This window comes from Nesoenas mayeri (assembly GCF_963082525.1).
Source record: "Nesoenas mayeri genome assembly, chromosome: 1".
Taxonomy (NCBI): domain Eukaryota; kingdom Metazoa; phylum Chordata; class Aves; order Columbiformes; family Columbidae; genus Nesoenas; species Nesoenas mayeri.
Genome location: NC_137541.1, coordinates 16,517,963 through 16,537,108, shown reverse-complemented (window position 1 = coordinate 16,537,108; position 19,146 = coordinate 16,517,963). Strand labels below are relative to the sequence as shown.

Below are 19,146 nucleotides of genomic sequence, written 5' to 3'. Positions count from 1 at the left end.
GAGTTTTCTAGACCAAAGGGAACATGAATAGCATGCTTTCATATCCGAGCTGCACGTGCTTTTGTTTTTAAAACACAGTTAACTAAAAAGAGCCCCAAAATCCCTTGCTGCTCCAGAAACTAGAAATGTTTTCTCTTGCATGTGACAAAATCTAACAGCTATAAAATGCCATTGCTTTTAACGTCAGCCAAATATTGCCAAGATCTACAAGATTAAGACATCAGCTATTTCCACAGCTATCCACCACACTGCATCAGACTGTTTGTTATGAAGAATCTTGTCAGCGGACCTTTGAGAAATCCATGCCGAAGGGCAGCACTGTTGAAATTGGTGAAAGAAGATATTTCATAAAGGGCACTGTGGTACCTTCAACTCTAGCGAGGTTTAAGTTTTCAGAGGCCAAAGGGAGAGAATGAGGCTTTTCAACAGCACAGAGAAGCAGAAGGGTTCTGCTGGGAAAACTGGGAAACTATTGAACCAGTCCATCTTCCCCTCCTACCCCAAACAAAATAATACGGTGTTTGAAGATGAAAATGTTAGTGTTTCAGTTTTCTGAAAAAATGGAGTGTCTGAGGAAAGCAGGCACTGTCTGTTTAAGAATAATAATACCACAAAAAATAACAGTATCATTGAAACGCCTTTTTCATTGAAAGTTTCCAGAGACAACATCTGATCAATTTTGTGTATTAGGAAAGCATTGCATAAGCCTAGAGTTACAAAATGGCATGAGGTTAAAATGGAAGGCATCATGGTCTCTGGGGTATTAGGGCTGAGAGGCTCATTTGCTGTAGAAAAAAAGAGCCTCTGTTCACCTCCAGTCCCACTGCACTGGCCCCACAGAAAGGGGAATACATACAAATATGAGTTAATTACCTTTGATTTCTAAGGGCCCATCGATGTGTAATTCTGCTTTATCTTCATTCTTGCTGTTGTTTTCAGACCCTTGAATAACAGCAGTTCTTTTGTAGATGCCTCTCTTCACCTCATCAAAGACCGAAAACATGTTGTGGACACGGGCGGTGTAGCCTGCTAGCTCAGTAACCTGAGGAACAACAAATGCCTCATTTCAGTTAGACTTCACAATTCTATAAATCACATGTCTGGCCAAAGATTCGCAAAAAACATTCCCAGCTATTCTGAGTCAGCGCTTCTTACATGTTACTCTGGAAGGACCAACGATGCATCTTTCGATGCCTGTCAATTTTCATTCCCTGAGATTCTGTGCTAACCCATATGCCACCCACAGCTCCTACCAGCCAGCAGAGAGAGTTCGAGGGGGACAGATCTCAGACAGTGTAAGCTGTGACAGCTCCAGTAAATGAGGAGGTTGCAGGGACTGCTCTTTTCTCTAGATCAGTAGAGTATTCAACTGGCAGAGAATAACTATTACCAAATCTGAAAATAGAGAGCCTATCATAGCAAACAAAACCTCCGCATTTTCCAGCAAAATAAAGGTCCACAGAAGTTAGAGAAATTGGCATCCATAATTATTTATGCTTATGTCCCTGTATTCCTGAAACCTCCCATGGGAAAGGTGTGCTTTTCTGCGTAAAACAGGCAGCATTAGGGCATCCTAATCTAAAATATGGTACAAAAAGGAAAAGACTCTTCTGTCTATTGCATGCTAGAGTACCAGAGCTAAATCTGAGACCTTGTATTAGAACTGGGCATTTTTAAGGTGGTGAGGTCTCTCAAAAGGCTCTCTCCTTTTTTTTGGGGGGTGGTGGGTTCTTTCATCACAATTTCCACCTGGTAAAGACACGAAAAACAGATCTCTGGACCTAGTAACTTCCTTTTCATGGGCAGCAACACCACCAAAAGCTCCCAAAGAACTGGCTCCATCTCCTGGCAGCAAAGAATTAAGCCCAGGCATCTTATAAATTTATTCTTAGATGGCTTTAAAGGGATGATTTTTTTATACTAAATGCAGCGAGCAAGACAAGAATAACAAGAAAACTAGTTCAAGATTACAAAATCACTAGCTTGCTGTGGTTAAACACATACACACCATGACTGAGCTCACCTGCTATGGCCGTACATAATTCCAATATAAAATCCTCTATAAATAATTTCACTACTTGTGCCAGATTCAGAAGTGAGTGCTAGTTCTAGCCACATGGCCATCACTCCATGGAGGTTAACGCAACGTCTCAAAAAACTCCATTTAAAAAGAGTAATCACTCAACATTTCAACTCCACCAGCTGTAAATTGTTTTGCACTTCTGGTAATGGCATTAACAGCTGTGAAAATCACTGGGCTAACAGCACTTGGGGCAGCAGGTAGCACACAAGAGCTGTAACACCATTCTTCACACTGGAGTCTTTCTAGTAACTTCAGCAGGAGCTCGTGCCAGGACTGAGCGTTCTGCACGGCATCGGCAGTGACACTTGATGGACAGAATTCCACATGTGATGAACAAAATTTGTACCAACAGAAGAAACACAACTTTGAGTAACCTATAGAACCACAACCCTACAAACTCACCTTGTCAAAACGTGAAATACCACCATCTTAACTATTGACCTGCAAAGAAAAGTTGAGCCCACCTCACCTGCATGGTGAATTATATTGACTAGAAGGAGATCACTTTGGTGGATCAGGTGGGCAAGAACTGGAACTTCACTAACACTTGAAGTACACTGTACTTCTTTGGAAATTGCCTGAATTATGAAATGGGAATGACAATGTGGTTAACGTACCACAGTGCCTCTTCAAGAGAAGTATAAATATAAAATTAAAATGGAAATTCATAGAACTTATTTCTGATCTCATGCTGTCTCGATTAAAATCTCAGCATGTTATAAACCAAGTGAGTTTGTTCAGTTGTTCCTACGACTTTGTGGGTACTTTAGTTTCCAAAAAAATAAAACCACCATTTTTTTAAGTCTCCATGTACATTATATAGATGATTTAAATGTTGAGAGTAAAACAGAAATTACATTACTGTTATCTGGCATTATCTTTAGAGCAGAGGCCAAGCAGGGCAACAGCTAAAGGAGCACAGGTCAGGACCATAGTTCATTGTAAGAACTCCTTCTGAGAAAACACAGACTCTGGCTTTGTCAGAGTCCATATCTGAAGGTGCCAAACTACCCCTCCTCCTCTAATTTACAAAGCTGTAGCTATTACGGCTGGATTCCAAGTAATGGAATCCATAGTCTTTGATTATCTCACTAGCTAATGTGTGCCTCCTCACACTGCACTGGGAAAGGGGGTCCTCCCCAAAAGGATGAGCATAAACCAATTAAACGAATGCAGAACCAACGTTCAGAAGGAAATGTTGAGAATAAGAGCGCTGCCTCACTTTCCTTTAGCTTAACAGTCGGCACCTAGAGCCCAACTTTACCGGAATTTGGGTAAAAACCTGAAACAACACCTCTGATCTTCCAGATGAACATCCTGCATTTCTAGACTATCTGCTGTCTCAAGGTGGAATTTTTCCTGCTAAAATTTCTCTACTTCGCAAAATTACTTACAATTTAACAAGTACATAAGATACTGAAAAGAACTCTACAGTTTAGGCTGCCAGGAAATAAGTATTCGGTTCTCCTTGTATTTTATAGAAAACATGACAATTCCAACAGAAGAGTCCTGAAACATTGGAGACAGACAACGTGAATTCAGGTTTGTGCTCCAAAGACAGGAGGAATTTGAACCTTTATCACTCACATTCCTGGAACTTCTATTGCTCTCTGATGGCACCTGAACACAGGTATAAAAATGAAATCTACGTGTGGCACCATACTGGCAGTTGTGCACTCAGTTTAGACTCTTTTTGGACTTAATTCTAAAGATCAGCCTATCAGTTCAAAGACCTCTTTGGACTTCACTGCGATAGAATTTGCCTTAAAAAAATCACTTTATTTTGGTTACATTTTACATTGAACGTAAATTCCATTTGTTCGGGGTTTTTTTGTTTTGTTGATGACTGATATACAATACCTCTTTATATGAAGACATAATCCTTTCAATAGCATCTGCTGCAGAGATCAGCAGGTTTCGTGATGTAGTAAAAGCTTCTGTTCTTTCACTAACCATTGCCTGTTTCTGGCCATCTTCCATTTCTAAAAGTAAAAAAGTTTTCTGTTAAAACACTCTTCTGAAAATTACCTCTACAATTAAATTATTATTAGAATGTTAGCCATTATACGTCAGCTTTTAAATTAAGAAAAAGTTAACTCTAGGAAGACAACTGTTCAAAAATAATTGGTGAATGTAACTAGCACAGATAGCTTGGTGACGAAGAATAAGTGGGAGTACACAGAATTCATCTTCTTATGCAAAACACCCCATTTTTTATACTACTTGCCTACATAGGAAATTTTCATTTTAATATATTGTTATTCAACCTATTTTTTTTCAAAATACGAAAAAAGTGAAACCTAAGCAATTCTCTGAAACAGATAGTATTTTCACTACTTTTGCAATTATCCACTTTCAGCCTTCCTTATTTATTGACTTCATGTAAAATGAAACATTCATATTGCAGGAAATTTAGCACCATGATTTCTAAACATGCTTTCTAAAAGAAAGTAACAGGCTCTTTTATTATCAAAGGCAGGGTTTAAGCAGGATACCTCTCTCTCACAACAGTTTCTCTCTTCATCGGACCCCAGAACAAAACTGTTTATGACACTGCATCCCACTGGCTAGAAAACCCTTTTTCCAAGGAAAGGAGTTGTCTCCTAAGAGCACGTCAGCAGCAACAGGCAAAGAGAAAACAGCAGCAGAAATTATAGAAGATAGACGATAAACAGATATGCTTACATTTAACATATCTACATATGCTCCTGCTACCATGTGACCTACACATTTATACAGCATATTCAACTTGCAACGTTTGCTTTCTGAAGCAATCAAGATCTTAAAAGAAGTGGCTGAATATTTTAAGACTGAATGTTGTTTCAATGTTAGAGTTGCCTCTACAGAAAAGAAGACAACAATGTGTAGTAAACCACTCCTAAGGACTTTTCACATACAAGATTCAGAATGAAAGGTCTCAAGGGTTTTCTGCATCACATAACTCGATATATATCTTTATATGCTGCTTCAGTCTGTTGCAGAACTGGGTCTAGATATTATTTTTTTCTTAAGTTCATAAAAGTTTTTTTAAAGATTCTTTTTTAAGCTAAGCTGCTGCCAGGCATCAGGCTAGGAAGGGTAATAGATGGATCTAGTGCGACAACTCCTGGACTAGCAATAGTTATTCACAACCCGTGCGATGTTTGCACAGTGCTTATGGCCAAGAAAATCTAGGAGGAATCCCCTGCAGGTGTGATGAGACTGCAAATGTAATGGGCTCGGTCAAGCAACGCAAGAGTACAGCACACAATATTTTTTATTGGTATCTGTCCCACCTTCCTGACAAGACCAGATGCTAGAAATCTAGTGTCTAGAAATCTACATGCAGCACCAAAGCCAGATCTATCTTTCTGTCTTTATTAGTTAAATCTAAATGCTATTTGGTTTCAATTTACACATCCACAAAGGTATCCCTGCATAATTACATCTGAAACAATGAAATACACTATGGATAATTTAGGAAAAACTTTTAAAAGAATTCTTATATTTTTGTGCATATACATATACACACAGCATCTATATGTTACTCTTTCTGGCCTCAGATGTTTTTAATAACAATTTTAATTAACTGAGATACACGTTCATTTTTTTTTAGTTTAAATTATAAACATCAGTCAATTGGTTGTATGTAATCTAGCCACCTGGGACATGAGAGGCAGACAGAAAGCATCTTGCAAAGGGAGGGTTACAAAACTCTTGCTCACGTAGTCCTCATTTATTTTAAAAAGTCATTTCCACTCCAGGAAGAATAAACTTACGGGATAGAGATAATTCAGTTAATCATCAGTAAAAACTAAATTGAAAATTGTTTCTTCCCAGAGAAACAATTTTTACTGATCTTCTTGGGATTACGGCCCATGCGGCTCATGGCATGTAGAACTACCAGAATGAAATCCCTGAGGAATGAGGTCTGGTTTAACTGCACTAGGGCAGCGTTCCTCCTGTGTGCAAATGCAGGATTCCCCAGAGCTGGTTCCAGCACCCAGGCCAGCTCAGCCGGCAGGAGCTGGGAGATCCCCACAAACCGCTGCGACACTCATTTCAGGCATACTTTTAATTGCCAAAATTAAAATTATATGGAATTTGTGAGCATTTCAACGTTCCAAAACACAAGCCCCTGCGTTACATGCCTAACCCACCAGGATTACTTTCCTTGAACTTTTTGTCGAAAGCATCTTTCATATGGCTGGGCCTCCTCTGTTTGAAGAAGTGGTGCATTGTAACAGGGCAGACAGGCTGTCTCTGTTCCACACACATTTCGCTTTTCATCTTCATTTATGTCATTGATAGTCATACGTCTTTTATAAACAAAGATAAGTGTTCACTGTGTCTAGAGAAATCAAAGTCTCGCTTCCAAAAATAGTCACTTTCCAGAAACTGATGAGAAGCATGACATTTGGAACACCAATTGTTTAATACAAAAAGAATGAGAAATGTTATCAAACGGAAATCTTGACCTTGCCAGTTAATTTCTTCCCCAAAACATATAACAGAATTAGCAGATTTTAGTCAGAAATGTCACCATCATAGAACATTCTTTTTGGTTTATGTTGAAGGATTATTTTTTAACTTTCCCTGCCCCACCCAAAAAAGTGTTCAAAATCTACTGCTTTACACCTTTAGTTTCAGGTCTGGTCATGGTACTAGTTTTGTGCACATCCCTGATTCTGGTGATTTATCCTAAATCCACTATCTGTTCCTTCAGATATGAACCAACTTGCATCTGACCTGCTAAGGCACAAAGCAGTGTTTTCCCAAGCAGATCAATGGTAAGTTCAAGTCAGGTAAATTCTTTGAATACCTGTTATACTTCAGACTGGTCTTGACAGTGTTGATTTGTCAGTATTATGTTCACAATCAATCATTATGATATGCCTCAGGTCTCCATAATAAGCCCCATGCTTTAACATATTATGTTGCTGGTGGCAAATATTCTTCCACTTTATAACACGAGCCTGTCTTTGTTTTCTCCCACATTTGAAAATTATTTATCAAAAGAATATTCGTAAGAGGAATGTTATTTAGTTTAGCATGAATAAAAGTCTTTTTTTAATTCATGTTGTAATAACCAGGAGATATTTATGATGTGTGGTTAAATGATCTTTTTTCTTGACTATACTCATTCCTGTCTTAGCAAAAAGACTTCTATCACTTCTCTGTTGTGCTGATGACCCTCACAGTGACGTGAAATGGCTTTGTACAGACCTTTCTGTTTGGAATAGGACCTCCTGGTATTTTTGAAGCTGTTACCACCATGCCAGCCAGGGTCCTGATTTAGTGCCCTCCTGAGCCACGTGATGGGCAGCAGCTCAGAAAGTCAAACACTCATAGTGGCTGCACAAAGTCATCCTACAAGACAAACTGAGTTTGTCCAGTTGGACAGCCCTGATTTGGAATACAACTACCACAACCAACATTGAAACAAATTCACTCATTCCTGATTAAATGTACCCAAATTAGAACTGATCCTTCCACAGACATTGTAGGATTTAAAGGCTAAAAGAATCCTGTGGGATTTGTAATTTATCCTATGGTTCTAATTGCGTATAAGGAAGCCTATTGAGGCAAACTTCCCCACATGTCTTTCACTACCCCCCTTAATTACCTTTATTTCTGTTCTCTCTTTTTTGCATCTGCAATCACAACACTACTTGAGTCTTGTTTCACTTCCTGGAAAGTTGTGATAGGATGTCAAAAATGGTACCATCCAAACCTAGAATGTGAATTCTACCTTCTCGTCTCCCAGGCAGTCAGGGAAAACCAGCGATTCCTAACAGGTCAACATATAAGAGAATAATTACCTATAATTACACCATGGATTGTGGAAGGAGGAGATAAGCACTTTAGGAAAGTTAATAGCATCATTTTGTAAAGTAGCAGGATATGCTACAAAAAAATCGGCCTGAAAAAGTGAAAAAGGACTGAAATTATCATTGTAATCCCATGTGATACAAGGATCCTCTAACTCCTGAATTCATGCTGATTATCAGGCTTATATTCAAAGTTGGACCTTTTGTGTTGCTCTTTCCTCAGCTGCCTCACTATGCTTGAAAGTTACATACGAAACACAGAGGTTGTAATAAAGCCTGTTAAAAATATACAACTACGAATGGCATTCAGGGGAAGTACAATCTTTTGAGGATGTAACTTTAAAGAAACATTAAAGAAGTAAGTAAAAAATGTTATTACCGCCATCTGCAAATCCCGTTGCAGTGATGATGGGCACAGCAACCATAATCATCCCACAGCTACTCCAGACATACTTCATCAGGAACTGTTCTATCATGATGTACCACAAACGTTTGGACAAAATGAGATTCATCTGATCTGCCAAAGACTTGTAGCTTTTTTGCAGTTGCTTCATTTCTACCTACAGTTAAAAAATAAAACATTTGTAAAACATAACAAAGATGCACATGTCATAGAAGATACATTCACATATGAGTACGAAGTAATCGGGTACCCAGAGCTGTGCCTTCTGAGTCACATCTTTTGCATGGTACTTTACTTTCACAGTGCTGCAGCCTCACAGAGAAAGTGCACAGCTCTGTGGAAGCCAGTGGACCTGGTTCTTAATTAGGCCATCGTCCCTTGATAGCACATTGGCAGATTTTCAGCTTTTTTAAGATCTCTGATATATACAAGGACAACAAACAAGGCAGTAAAAACAGCTGATTCTAACAACCAAAGTAAAATTCATTCCATATCCCTTTAATGAAGCTGCAGCTGCTGAGTTTCACAGCAACTGAAACTCCTCATATTGGAAAGTGTTTGGGGATCAATTATCTCCAATGACTTAAAGCTGCAGAGCTGATCCCCCAAATGCACTGCTGCTTGTTTTCGCAAGCAGTCTAGAGGAAGAGAGACCTATCTCAAGTGGTTCAACAAGTCAAACACAATTGCAAGTCAGTATGATATAATACATTCAGTTCAAATCAGTGTATGTGGGACTGAAAAAAATACTCAGTTTAGATGCACTTAAAACATTGCTATAGGCAGCTCTTGAGAATGGTTGCTTCTACCAAAATAAAGCCATTTACATTATATAATCATTTCTTGGACTGAAAGAGTAATCACTCAGGCTGGTTTACAGCTTTCATTTTTACCCTGCATGAAACAACTTTTTTTCCAAATCATGTCTGAAAGGTGTTGCAGCCAAAATTCACTTCTAATAAACATATGAAGAGTTCCTTAAAAAAATGGCTTTAAAACAAGTCATTAGTTTATGTAACTGTGACTGCTGAAGTACTCTACTTAAGCTATTTTAAGACTCTGATGACTACATCTTTGTTTAGCTATGTAAAACAGTGTCAAAGGTTGTAGTGCTCCCTGTGCTATCACAGAATTTTCCCCTAGACTTTCTGGTGTGTGCCCTGGTTGCTATTTCTGCAACATCAAATCTGGTAGCCCATAAGCATGGGTGGAAAAAAAGAAAAAGCCTGGAAAAGTTAAGCAGAACGGACTGGGTGGGGGAAAAATAAGAATGGAGATTAGCTGTCTAGAAAAGCATAGGATCCAGCTGCAAAACAGGAACATTGCCAGAACACAAGGGAACCACGGTCCACTCCCCCCAGATACCGCCTGTGAGATGGCATTTTCCTAGGAAACGGGAAGTGCTGGCTGTAAACAGGTTTAAATGTCAGAGGGACCCAAAGTGCTCAGGAAGGGCAGCAGGAGGAACACAGGCCAGCTCTGGAACTGCAGGAGCAACACCAACACCCTCCAATTTCTCTACCCCATACCTTGTGCCCTCGGTAAAAGGCGATCTCTTCCACGTTGGCAATGATGCGTGAATGCATGAAGCGCAGATAGCCCTTCTTGTGCGCCTCCTCAGCCACCAGCTTGCCAAACTTGGGTGAGCAGGCTTTGAGCACACGGGCTGTAGCGTAGACGACGAGCCCAGCCAGGAGCGTGGGCCCAATGGGGTTCGCCCCCCGGGACCTCGCTGTGCGGATGAGGGTGTAGGAGGTGAGCACAACATCCAGGATGGGCTTGGTGAGGTTGGAGTAGAGATGTGCCACCGACTGTGAGAACATCATGATGTCCTCGGTGAGGGACTGGTCAGGGTTGGCCAGCCGCCCGTCCATGCTGATCACTCTGTAGTACGTCTGGTTGGCAAAGTAGGTCTCATAGGCGTGATCCACCAAGCGCGTGCGGAACGCGAGGGCCAACTTGCACTCCAGGTACCGTATGGTGCTGTTCACAAAAGTGGCTGGGATCGCAATCATCAGCCATTTGATTAATTTGAAGACAAAGCTTCTGGGCTGTTTTTCCACGATGCTTTTCACAATCTTCCCATCGAGGGCGGCCACATAGATGGAGAGGAAGGTCCTGGAAACCAGGGCGACCGAGTGGAGGCAGAGCAAGCCCAACTCGCCGCTCACCAGCTTTGGGAAGAACAGCTTGCGAAGTTCCAGCAGCTGCTTGAAAAATTCCGCGTCCACGGCCGGGGAGGCTTTGCCCGGGCTGCCGGCGCCGTGCAGTACTCCCCGGCCCCCTCCAGCGGGGTCGGCCCCCTGCGAGCCGCCCTCCCGCCTCATGCGCCTGCGGACGATGGGGTAGAGGATTCTCAGTCCGTACGCCGCAGCCAGCAGGCACGCAGCCCTCTTGGCGGTGCTCGCCCTGCTCCATTGCACCCGCCGGGCCGCTGCATGCAGCATGTGGGTCATCGTGCCCCGCCGGAGGCACCGCTGCGCGCCGGTCCTAGCGGGGGCGGCCCCACCGGCTCTTCATGGGGCCGCCAGCGGCCCCAGCTCCCCGCCGAACGCCGTGTCGTGACAGACGCCGAATGAGTCCAGGCTCCGCGGAGTGATGGTTGTCTTCAAAGCCCGGCGCGTTGCACAACGCAGCTCGGCGCCGCGCAGCCCGCCCCGCCGACCACCATTGGCTGCGCGGCGCGGGGCGGCCCCGGGAGCGGCTCCGGCAGCGGCCCGGCCGCTCCGCACCGCGGCCCGGCCGCTCGCTCAGGGCCCGGCAGCGGCGGAGCTCCCCCGGCGCTCGGCCCCGGGCTTACAGCGGGTCCGCCGGAGCTCGGCCTCAGCTGCAGCGCTGATCCCCCGCTGATCCCCCGCAGCTCGGCCCGGCAGCGCCCCGGCTCGCCTGAGGCTGCGGCCGGCCCTTTCCTTCCGCCTGCCCTGCGGAGCAGGCACCGCCTCCGGCCCCGCCAGCGGCGCGGGGGGGACAGACCGGCGGGAGCGCTCGGGCTGCGCGGCAGCCCCGCGGCGGCGGGGAACGCGTCACCCCCGGCGCCCGGCCGAGCCCTGCCCCGGGGCGGGGGCGCTGGAGCGGCGGGCAGTGCGGCCAGTGCGCAGGCGGGGCCCGGGGCCTCGGCGCCGAAATGCGGCCGGGCGGCTGCGGGAGGGAGCCGGCAGCGCCGCGGCTCCGGGGCAGCGCTTTCCAAATACGCGTAATTTATTTCCTCTCCTCCCGTCAAAAGGAAACGGGTATTGTGCTCTTGCAGCGGTTTTAGACAAAAACAACCCCGGATGATTCGCACAGTCCCTGCAACAAAAACAGGCTAAATCCACACAAAGGAAATAACGGCGGAGGCTGTTGTCTTGCTGCTTTTTTCTCTTTTTCAATTTCTTGTTTCTGCTTCTTCACTTGTTTGGAAAAAGTATATGAATTGACAGGGGGAGGATCAGAAGACTTTAAAAAAGGCTGTGAGTGCTTTCACACTCTGAAATGAAGTAATGAAGTGGCTGCATCAGCTGGTATATGATAAAAGCATTAGTTTAGTATATGTGTGTATAAACAGATTTGGGAAAATGTGTTACTAGGCATTTACAGGAGTACTGAGGAGCCCAGCCGATCCCTAAAAGTATAGGGTGAGGCCAACCTACCTCGCTGTAACTTGGCATATGTGAGTTAAATCAAGTCACGTTACTGTTTCAAAACAGTCCTCTTTGGACAGTGTGCAATGATGTTTAGATAGCAACACAAGCTTCAGGATGAAGAAATGATATATTTGATTTGAGAGAGAGAGAGAGCGCGCTTTGCTTTTAAATATCAGGCACCACTTATCAAAACATCCGTGTGCCTTCTAAAAAGCCAATAAGCCAAGGCCAGCAAGGTAACACCAAGTAAGGTCTGTTTCTCACCTCTTCCTGGAATGTTGCACAAATTGTGTCCACAATGGGCTGGACAGTATGCAAAGAAGATGTGGGGTACTCTTGGAGCTTAGTAGGCTTTTTGCCAGTGAGGACAGGAAAGAGATCAGGACAATGGCCCTTAGCAATTTTTTTGTTAATACATAACTCAAAGCTAGGAAAATGTTGTCAAAATCTGACCTAGAGCAGTGCAGCTAATGTTTAGTTACTTGGTAGGCCTGGTTTTGCTGCAGATTATTTTGTCAATAAAATAGAAAGGTATTTCAGCCCACAAAGATACTGATGAGATACATAGGCTAAGAAATTGCTTAGCTTAGGGTTTGTTATTTTTTAATCGTGATCTCCAGTTGGACACTTCCCATTCTGGCCTATGTGTGTCACAGCGTACTCTTAGATTTTGCCAAACCACAGTTATTTGTAATATTCCATTACTCTAGCATTTTCTTACCAAGGGGAAAGTTCACAGATCTTTCAGTTCTGCATGTCTGCTGACCTTTCGCTTCACAAGATACTGGAGGACTGAAGCTCCTGGTGACTTGGCAGTAAGAGCTGATGCACACACCACAGTCAGATCTGTGGGAACATTTAAGTAAAGCAAATCTGACCATGTAGTTTTTCAGTCAATAAAAGCAATGTGTTCTTTGAAAATATGGAGAAAAGCCTAAACCGTTGTTTTAAATACACCCTTTCTTCTGTTCTTGCTGCCTCGAGAGATTTGCTCTGCCAGTCCCGCTCTGTAATCCATGCACAAACTCTCCTTTGTGGAACATGTCCTTAGGTGATAGATTTTTTCTTTTTTAGTGGCGAAGGCAGCAGTTTTAGTACGTTTAGTCACAATAAAATTTCTCAATATTACTGGAAAAATAATTACTAAGTCTGCAATAGTTTTGATGCAGTCTTCAGTGCTGTTGTCTCCACAATTTCTACTGACTTTAATACAATTCTGAAGATAAGTGCAATCAAATAGTTCAAGTTAACTGAGGCTTTGGGGTTAGATGATGTTGATATTAGAACCATTTTGGGGCTTGTCCTCTCTTAAGGAGAACCAATTACTTTTTTTTTTTCTTTTTTTCTTTTTTTTTTAGTGCCGAGTGATTGTTTTTAACTCATATAGTTAATTGTCCTCAAACACATTAAAATAATTTTTTTCTGAGTATAGGAAGCAATAACTGTGGAGGAAGAGTAAGAGGAGCTTGTCCTATTTTTATAATTATTTAATATTCTGTAGTAATTTTTCACTCTTTTAAGTCAGTATTCAAGCACAACAGAATGCCATCATTCTGCTCCCAGCTAGAAAAAGAAAGTTGTTTATTCAAACCGTGCTTCTCTGATGACTGAAGTAACAGAATCACTGTCCATAGAAATGATTTGTGCTTGGATAAAACCACAAAGCAGAAAGAGAAACAATGACTATCAGGCTGACTGAACTCCATGAATGTTTGAACATGTAGGAGCTCAAGTTTAATCATGGCAACACTGATGCCTCTTTTTTCTCTTCTTTTTATGCCCACTGGCTCCCACTCCAGCGCTTCGTCCTTGCACAACTTTGTGACTGTGATGGAGATAGTGAAATTGAAACATGCAGGTTATGTAAAAGATACCTGTCGGCCTTATCGATAATCACTTTTTACAACCTTTTGGTTTAATGTTTGAAAAAATAAAATGTTGGTTTTGAATCAAAAGGCTACTTAACTGATGTCTTAAATGCTCGTAACACAGAATCCAAAGGCTGTAACATCAGTCTTTGCAGAAAACTAGAATTTCCTCACTGCATACACTGTGTGTGGCATGTACGGCATACACCGTGCCATACAGACATACCAAATAAAAAGCAAAAGTCCTGAAAAATAGATGCAAATAATGCCTTTTGTATCATTGCTATTTGGGATATTTAATATTTTATATATGTGTATATAATACATAAAGTATGTAACTTTATATGTGGATGAAGTATATGTGAAATACATAAAATATTAATCCACACAGTGCCTGTTTTTTTAAATTACATACAAATCCTGAATGATAAATCATTCCTAAAAAATGATGTATTGTAATATGGTGGGCCAGGAATTTCTGAGTTTTTTTTTCTTTAATTTTGAGCTGTATGTTTACATACTGGTGTGGCAATAGTAGGCCTCGATTTGAGCCAAATTCAACAGAGGATGATCATACAAGCCCTTAATCAAGTAAGCACCTTACTCTGAAGTAGATCCAAAGTTTGTATTGACTTTAATGTAATCACTTCTAACAGAAATGCATCCACAGAATTAGTTTGCAACATCAAGGCAAACCAATGACAAATTAGACTTTTTCATCAGAAAAGGGTGTTGAGGTGTCTGACCTTTGATTTCAAATTCATAGCAGCAGAAACTGCTTGTTCTGCCTGTTTTAGAGGAGCCACTGGCTGTTAACACACACATCAGTAGAAGAGCCAAACACTGTAGTTCATTTAGGATCTGGAGCCAAGCCAGAAGCTTCATTTTTAATGTGTCAGGTATGGAAGCTTGTTGAAGGAGTGTCACTGTGGTGACACTGGCCTGATCACACCAAGTGGTTGGTTCCAGCTGTTCTGGTTCTAATGCAGCTGTGTGGTGCTCAGATTGGGCAGGGATGTGTCACAGCAAGAGGGCAGAGAGGAGGGGGGAACTGGGAAGGTCCTGCTCTGTTGTTTGGCTCCTGAGTGTAGACACCATGGAGATGGTGTCAGTGTCAATGAGAGCTATTCCTGCACCAGTATTTCTCTTCCCCTTGTTCTGCCTTCTGTAAATTTAAATCCTGCATGTCTTATAGGTTATGAGAACTTACCCGTACAGGATTTGAATAGTCTGACTGATGGTGCAATCAATAGCAGCCTGATCACAAACAGTTCTGATTTCTCAGAACAGCGTGATTCTAGACAGAATATGGCTCTAGAGAGAAGTGTAAACAGGTTGTTTTCCATTCACAGAGAGAAAGGGAGAGGGAAAAAGCCAAGGATACAGAAGGTCAGTGTCAGCTGCACCAACCACAGTGAAATGCTGACTAATGATCTCAGATAAAGGCTTACACTTCTAATGTTTAGGCTTTAATACTTAAAAACTTTCATATCTGTATTTTAAAGACGTATTTCTGTTGTTAAATTTATTTCTTATTTCACACAGAAAATTCAGCTGAACCCATTAATTCCAGTAAAATACAATTATGGAAAACGCGTCTATTTTATGCCTTCAGAAGTCTCAAATATGCCATTGTTTGCATTTTTTTTGCTTTAAATCTGTAAGGCTTCCTGTTCTCAGCTCATCTGAAGAAAATGCTAACTTTTTTTTCTTAATCCTTTGCTAAAGTGCCTTGTAAACACTTAAATGAGCTACATGCCAAGTGAAATAATACAGGTATAAGTGGTAAAATCACATAGCTGGTATCAATTAGCAACGGTAGTATTGGCAGTGCCTGCAGCAGAGCCAGTGTTCTGCCCTGCTAAAGTGCAGGCAGGAATAAATCCACAAAAATAATCCATTCTACTCATGCACCCCAAACACAAGATCTGCTGCCATCCTTTTGTCATGCCTCAAGAATTTATTTGAGGGTTTGCAGCTGGTAGGTACCACAACAAAAAGATCATCTGCTGCAATTTATCCATTAACTCTTATTTGAGAGACTTCTAAATATTAAGAACAATCAAGCCGGCTTAGGCCAATGTTCTGCCAAGCAGAGTTTTCTGCCTCTAACAATAGGTCTAAGCCAGGGTGTCAAACTCATTTTCACTGAGGTTACCTTCAAAGGGCCGAATGTACAGTCCTAAATGTACATTCATCTGGCCCTTTGAAGGCAACCACAAGGCTGATGTGGGTGGCGGTGAAAATTAGTTTGACACCCCTGCTCTAAGCAGATACCCAAGGAAGAAAAAGAATGGTAATTACATATAACGCTACCTTCCCTGCTGTAGCTTCATACTGTCCCGACTTCTGGCCATTTTCAGCTGTGAGAATTTCATGAGACTGAGGGGTTTTTCTGTGAAATATTCCACTCTTACAAGTACTTGTTGAGCCTCTCTTGATCCTTTGGCAAGCAGTTCCTCAGATGTACCATCCCGTATGTGAAGAACCACTCCTTTCTGCTTGCTTTGACCGTGGCTCCCACAAGTTCCACTGTATGGCTGCCTATGGCTGTTCTGAAGAGGCGTCCAACAAGGGAGCTCTCTTTCTCTCACTCGCTCTCTTTCTCTCTCTCACACTCTCTCTCTCTCTCTCTCTGCCTCTCCCCATGCCTGCAGCTTTCCCATACCACTCGTGAGTTTGTCAGCCTCTGCTCCATATCAGCCCCTGAGTGCATGGATACAAGAACTAAATATTGTCTCCACTCTCTCTTGAACTTTACCCAATGACAGGAACTTCCCTTTTATTTCATGGCTTCTTAGTTTCCCTAAAGCTTTCAGTAACAGATGTTTTCAACAGCCTTAATTAAATCTATCAAGACTACAGCAATCACTCTTTTCTACAAGCTTGTGGGGCAGCCCTTCCATTGTTAGAAGCCATGCTGCCTCTTCATGTGCTGGCACATATTATAGTTCCTGCTATTTTTCGTTCCACAAAAGTAGGCTTTCTGGATTGCCACATAATGTATTTTTAAATTGTGTCACATTTGCTACCCTCTAGTCCCCAAAACCAAGGAGTTTTAAGTGATCCTTTCCACACTGCTGCATTATAGAACTCTCCAGTGAATAGCATTTAGTGTTGGTGCTGTGCTCCTGTGCCTCCTGTCTTGGTAATGTCATTTTGACCTCATCTGCTGTTATTTTCACTTTGGACATATCCTCTGCTCAGTTCACCAGAAAGGATTCCTGCATAAAATTTTCCCCAGTTTCCTCATCAATGAATACTGATGCAATCAGTACTGATGATCCTGGTTCATGTGTAAGAAGATTTAGTGGTTTGGTTTCTTTGCCTAGTCATTTCCCAAATTATTTTTAGCCTATCTAATTGTATTTTTATGTTTATCAAAGTTTGTGCTCCTTTCTGTTATCTTTTTTTGAATGCTGTACAGCTTTTTGCTGTGGTTTAGACTGACTCTTTACTTCAAGTCTGGTATCCATCAGCTTTCTCCTAGCCACATGTAAGTATTTTAGCTCCCTTTTAGCTCCCTCTCCTAATTTGTTTTCAACAAGTCTCTCATTGTTCCCTTATTGGAGTTTAGCCCAACTGTAGAGGATGCTTTGGTCCTTGTTTTTCTTTGTAGAAATACTGATTTTATAAAGTGAGGATTTCAGTGCAAGATTCTGAACCAGATCTTGAACATTGTTCTCCATCAAGCCAAGGACTACACTTCATCTTGATGGCTCATTCTATGAAAAATAATTCCATCTAGATAATACCGTCTAAATAATATAATCTCTGCTTCATATAGCAACGTGTCAATATACTGCTGTCAGTGATAACTGTCGTGGCCAGTGGTCTGACATGTAGACACAATCCCATGTTCTTCCCAACTGGGCTTTGAATTTCAGTCCATGTATATGATGTGCTTCTCCCTGAGGGGCCTGGTTTGATATGCTTGGAAACTATCCAGGCTCCTTAGTCTCTAGTCTTTGGACTAATGGCATTATCGCTTTCAATTTCTGCTCACTCCTGACTCCTTCAAACCTCATGTAATGGATCCAGCTCAGCACAGAGTGCATATCAGGAGAAACAAGTAGAAGAGGTGATCTCTCATTGCACTATTTCAAATATGGCAGGGCCAAAACTGATCTTCCCTTGTATGCATGGGTAGTAATGGATTTCAATGCGTTATAAGTGTTTAAACTGAGGTTGATTTTCATTCTCACCACATATTTTTCCAAGGTGTCCTTTGTATCTCCCGAATGCCAAAGGAATGCTACACTTCTCATATAGGAATTTACTGTCATTTTCCTAATCTAATGCTGAGGCCTCGTACATAGTTCTTTACAGATGGATTTAGTTACCTAATGCTAGATATCAAGATGAAACATTTTGAGCAAAAATCAAAGTTAAAATATGTGAAATTAACAACAACAACAAAAAAGGGTAAGGTTGTAAAATAGTTAAACCCAACTGTGAGAATCCCTAGAGTTTGGTTTGGCTGGTTGTTTTTTAGGGTTTTGATTGTTTGTTTGTGTTTGGTTTGGGGGTTTTTTTGGTTGGTTGGTTTGGTGTTGTTTTTTTTTTTACTACACATTCATCTGCTTAATAATCCCATCTTTTGTTATAAAGAGCATTAGAGGAGGACACTTGCTGGGAAGTAATGTTACAATGGAAGATTAATTAAGAAGCATGAGAACCATTTGCAGTTAATTCTAAGAAGTGATTTGGAAACACATATTTTCTCTCTTTCTCACTGTCTCCGGTGAGCACAAGATTTTACGTAAGCAGTGTCAGTTCACTCAAGGGAAAGACTGTCCTGCGTGGGTAAAGAAGGGTGTGCAAATCTTCAGGGTACAATAATGCTGCAGACAGCAACACACACTTTCAGTTCATGGAGTTTCAGTTATCTAATTTAGCTGCTTCCTCTCTGGGTGTGGAGACATAGAGTAGGAGCCTCACTTAGGTGCTCTGGGTCACTTGTCTCTCTTATTTCATTATATAGGAGTTCTGTAAGGACTTACTCAAAACTGGGTGCCAAAAGCTGCATGGTCAACATTTCAATACCAGCCTTCCTGGAGAAATGTAGTCTTACCCCAGATCAGTAGTACACTGCTTTGGACTGCTTTGCAACATCACACCTAGAGCTGATCTGAGAATTGTGTTGGAGGGGAAGACTCAAGTGCTGAAGGACTACAGCTGCAACAGTTATTTTAGCAACAGCTGGAAAGCTGAAGAAGATGCAGTATAATACTTTCTTAACAAAGGCACATGAGATGTAATTATTCTGAAGAGTGGCTGTTAAAAGTTACAAAAAAGGGAAATCTTCAAGGCTTTTTTCTTCTTTAAACTTCAGTTTCTGGTGCATGGAGGAAGTCTT

At 41.8% G+C, this 19,146-nt stretch overlaps 1 protein-coding gene across 1 annotated transcript in view; it reads right to left on the bottom strand.

The window, feature by feature from the left end:
• ABCD2 (ATP binding cassette subfamily D member 2) overlaps window positions 1–10,945 on the bottom strand; it is a gene marked incomplete at its 3' end in the record, with an annotated part of 45,118 nt that extends 34,173 nt beyond the window's left edge. Inside the window, exons 1-4 of the mRNA XM_080358135.1 lie at window positions 9,826–10,945; window positions 8,273–8,453; window positions 3,944–4,065; window positions 874–1,042 (exon numbers count right to left, since the gene is read on the bottom strand). Of these exons, the coding sequence (XP_080214261.1) occupies window positions 874–1,042; window positions 3,944–4,065; window positions 8,273–8,453; window positions 9,826–10,752 (1,399 nt within the window). The 5' untranslated portion in view covers window positions 10,753–10,945. The remainder of the gene's footprint in view (window positions 1–873; window positions 1,043–3,943; window positions 4,066–8,272; window positions 8,454–9,825) is intronic.
• Window positions 10,946–19,146: the final 8,201 nt, after the last annotated feature.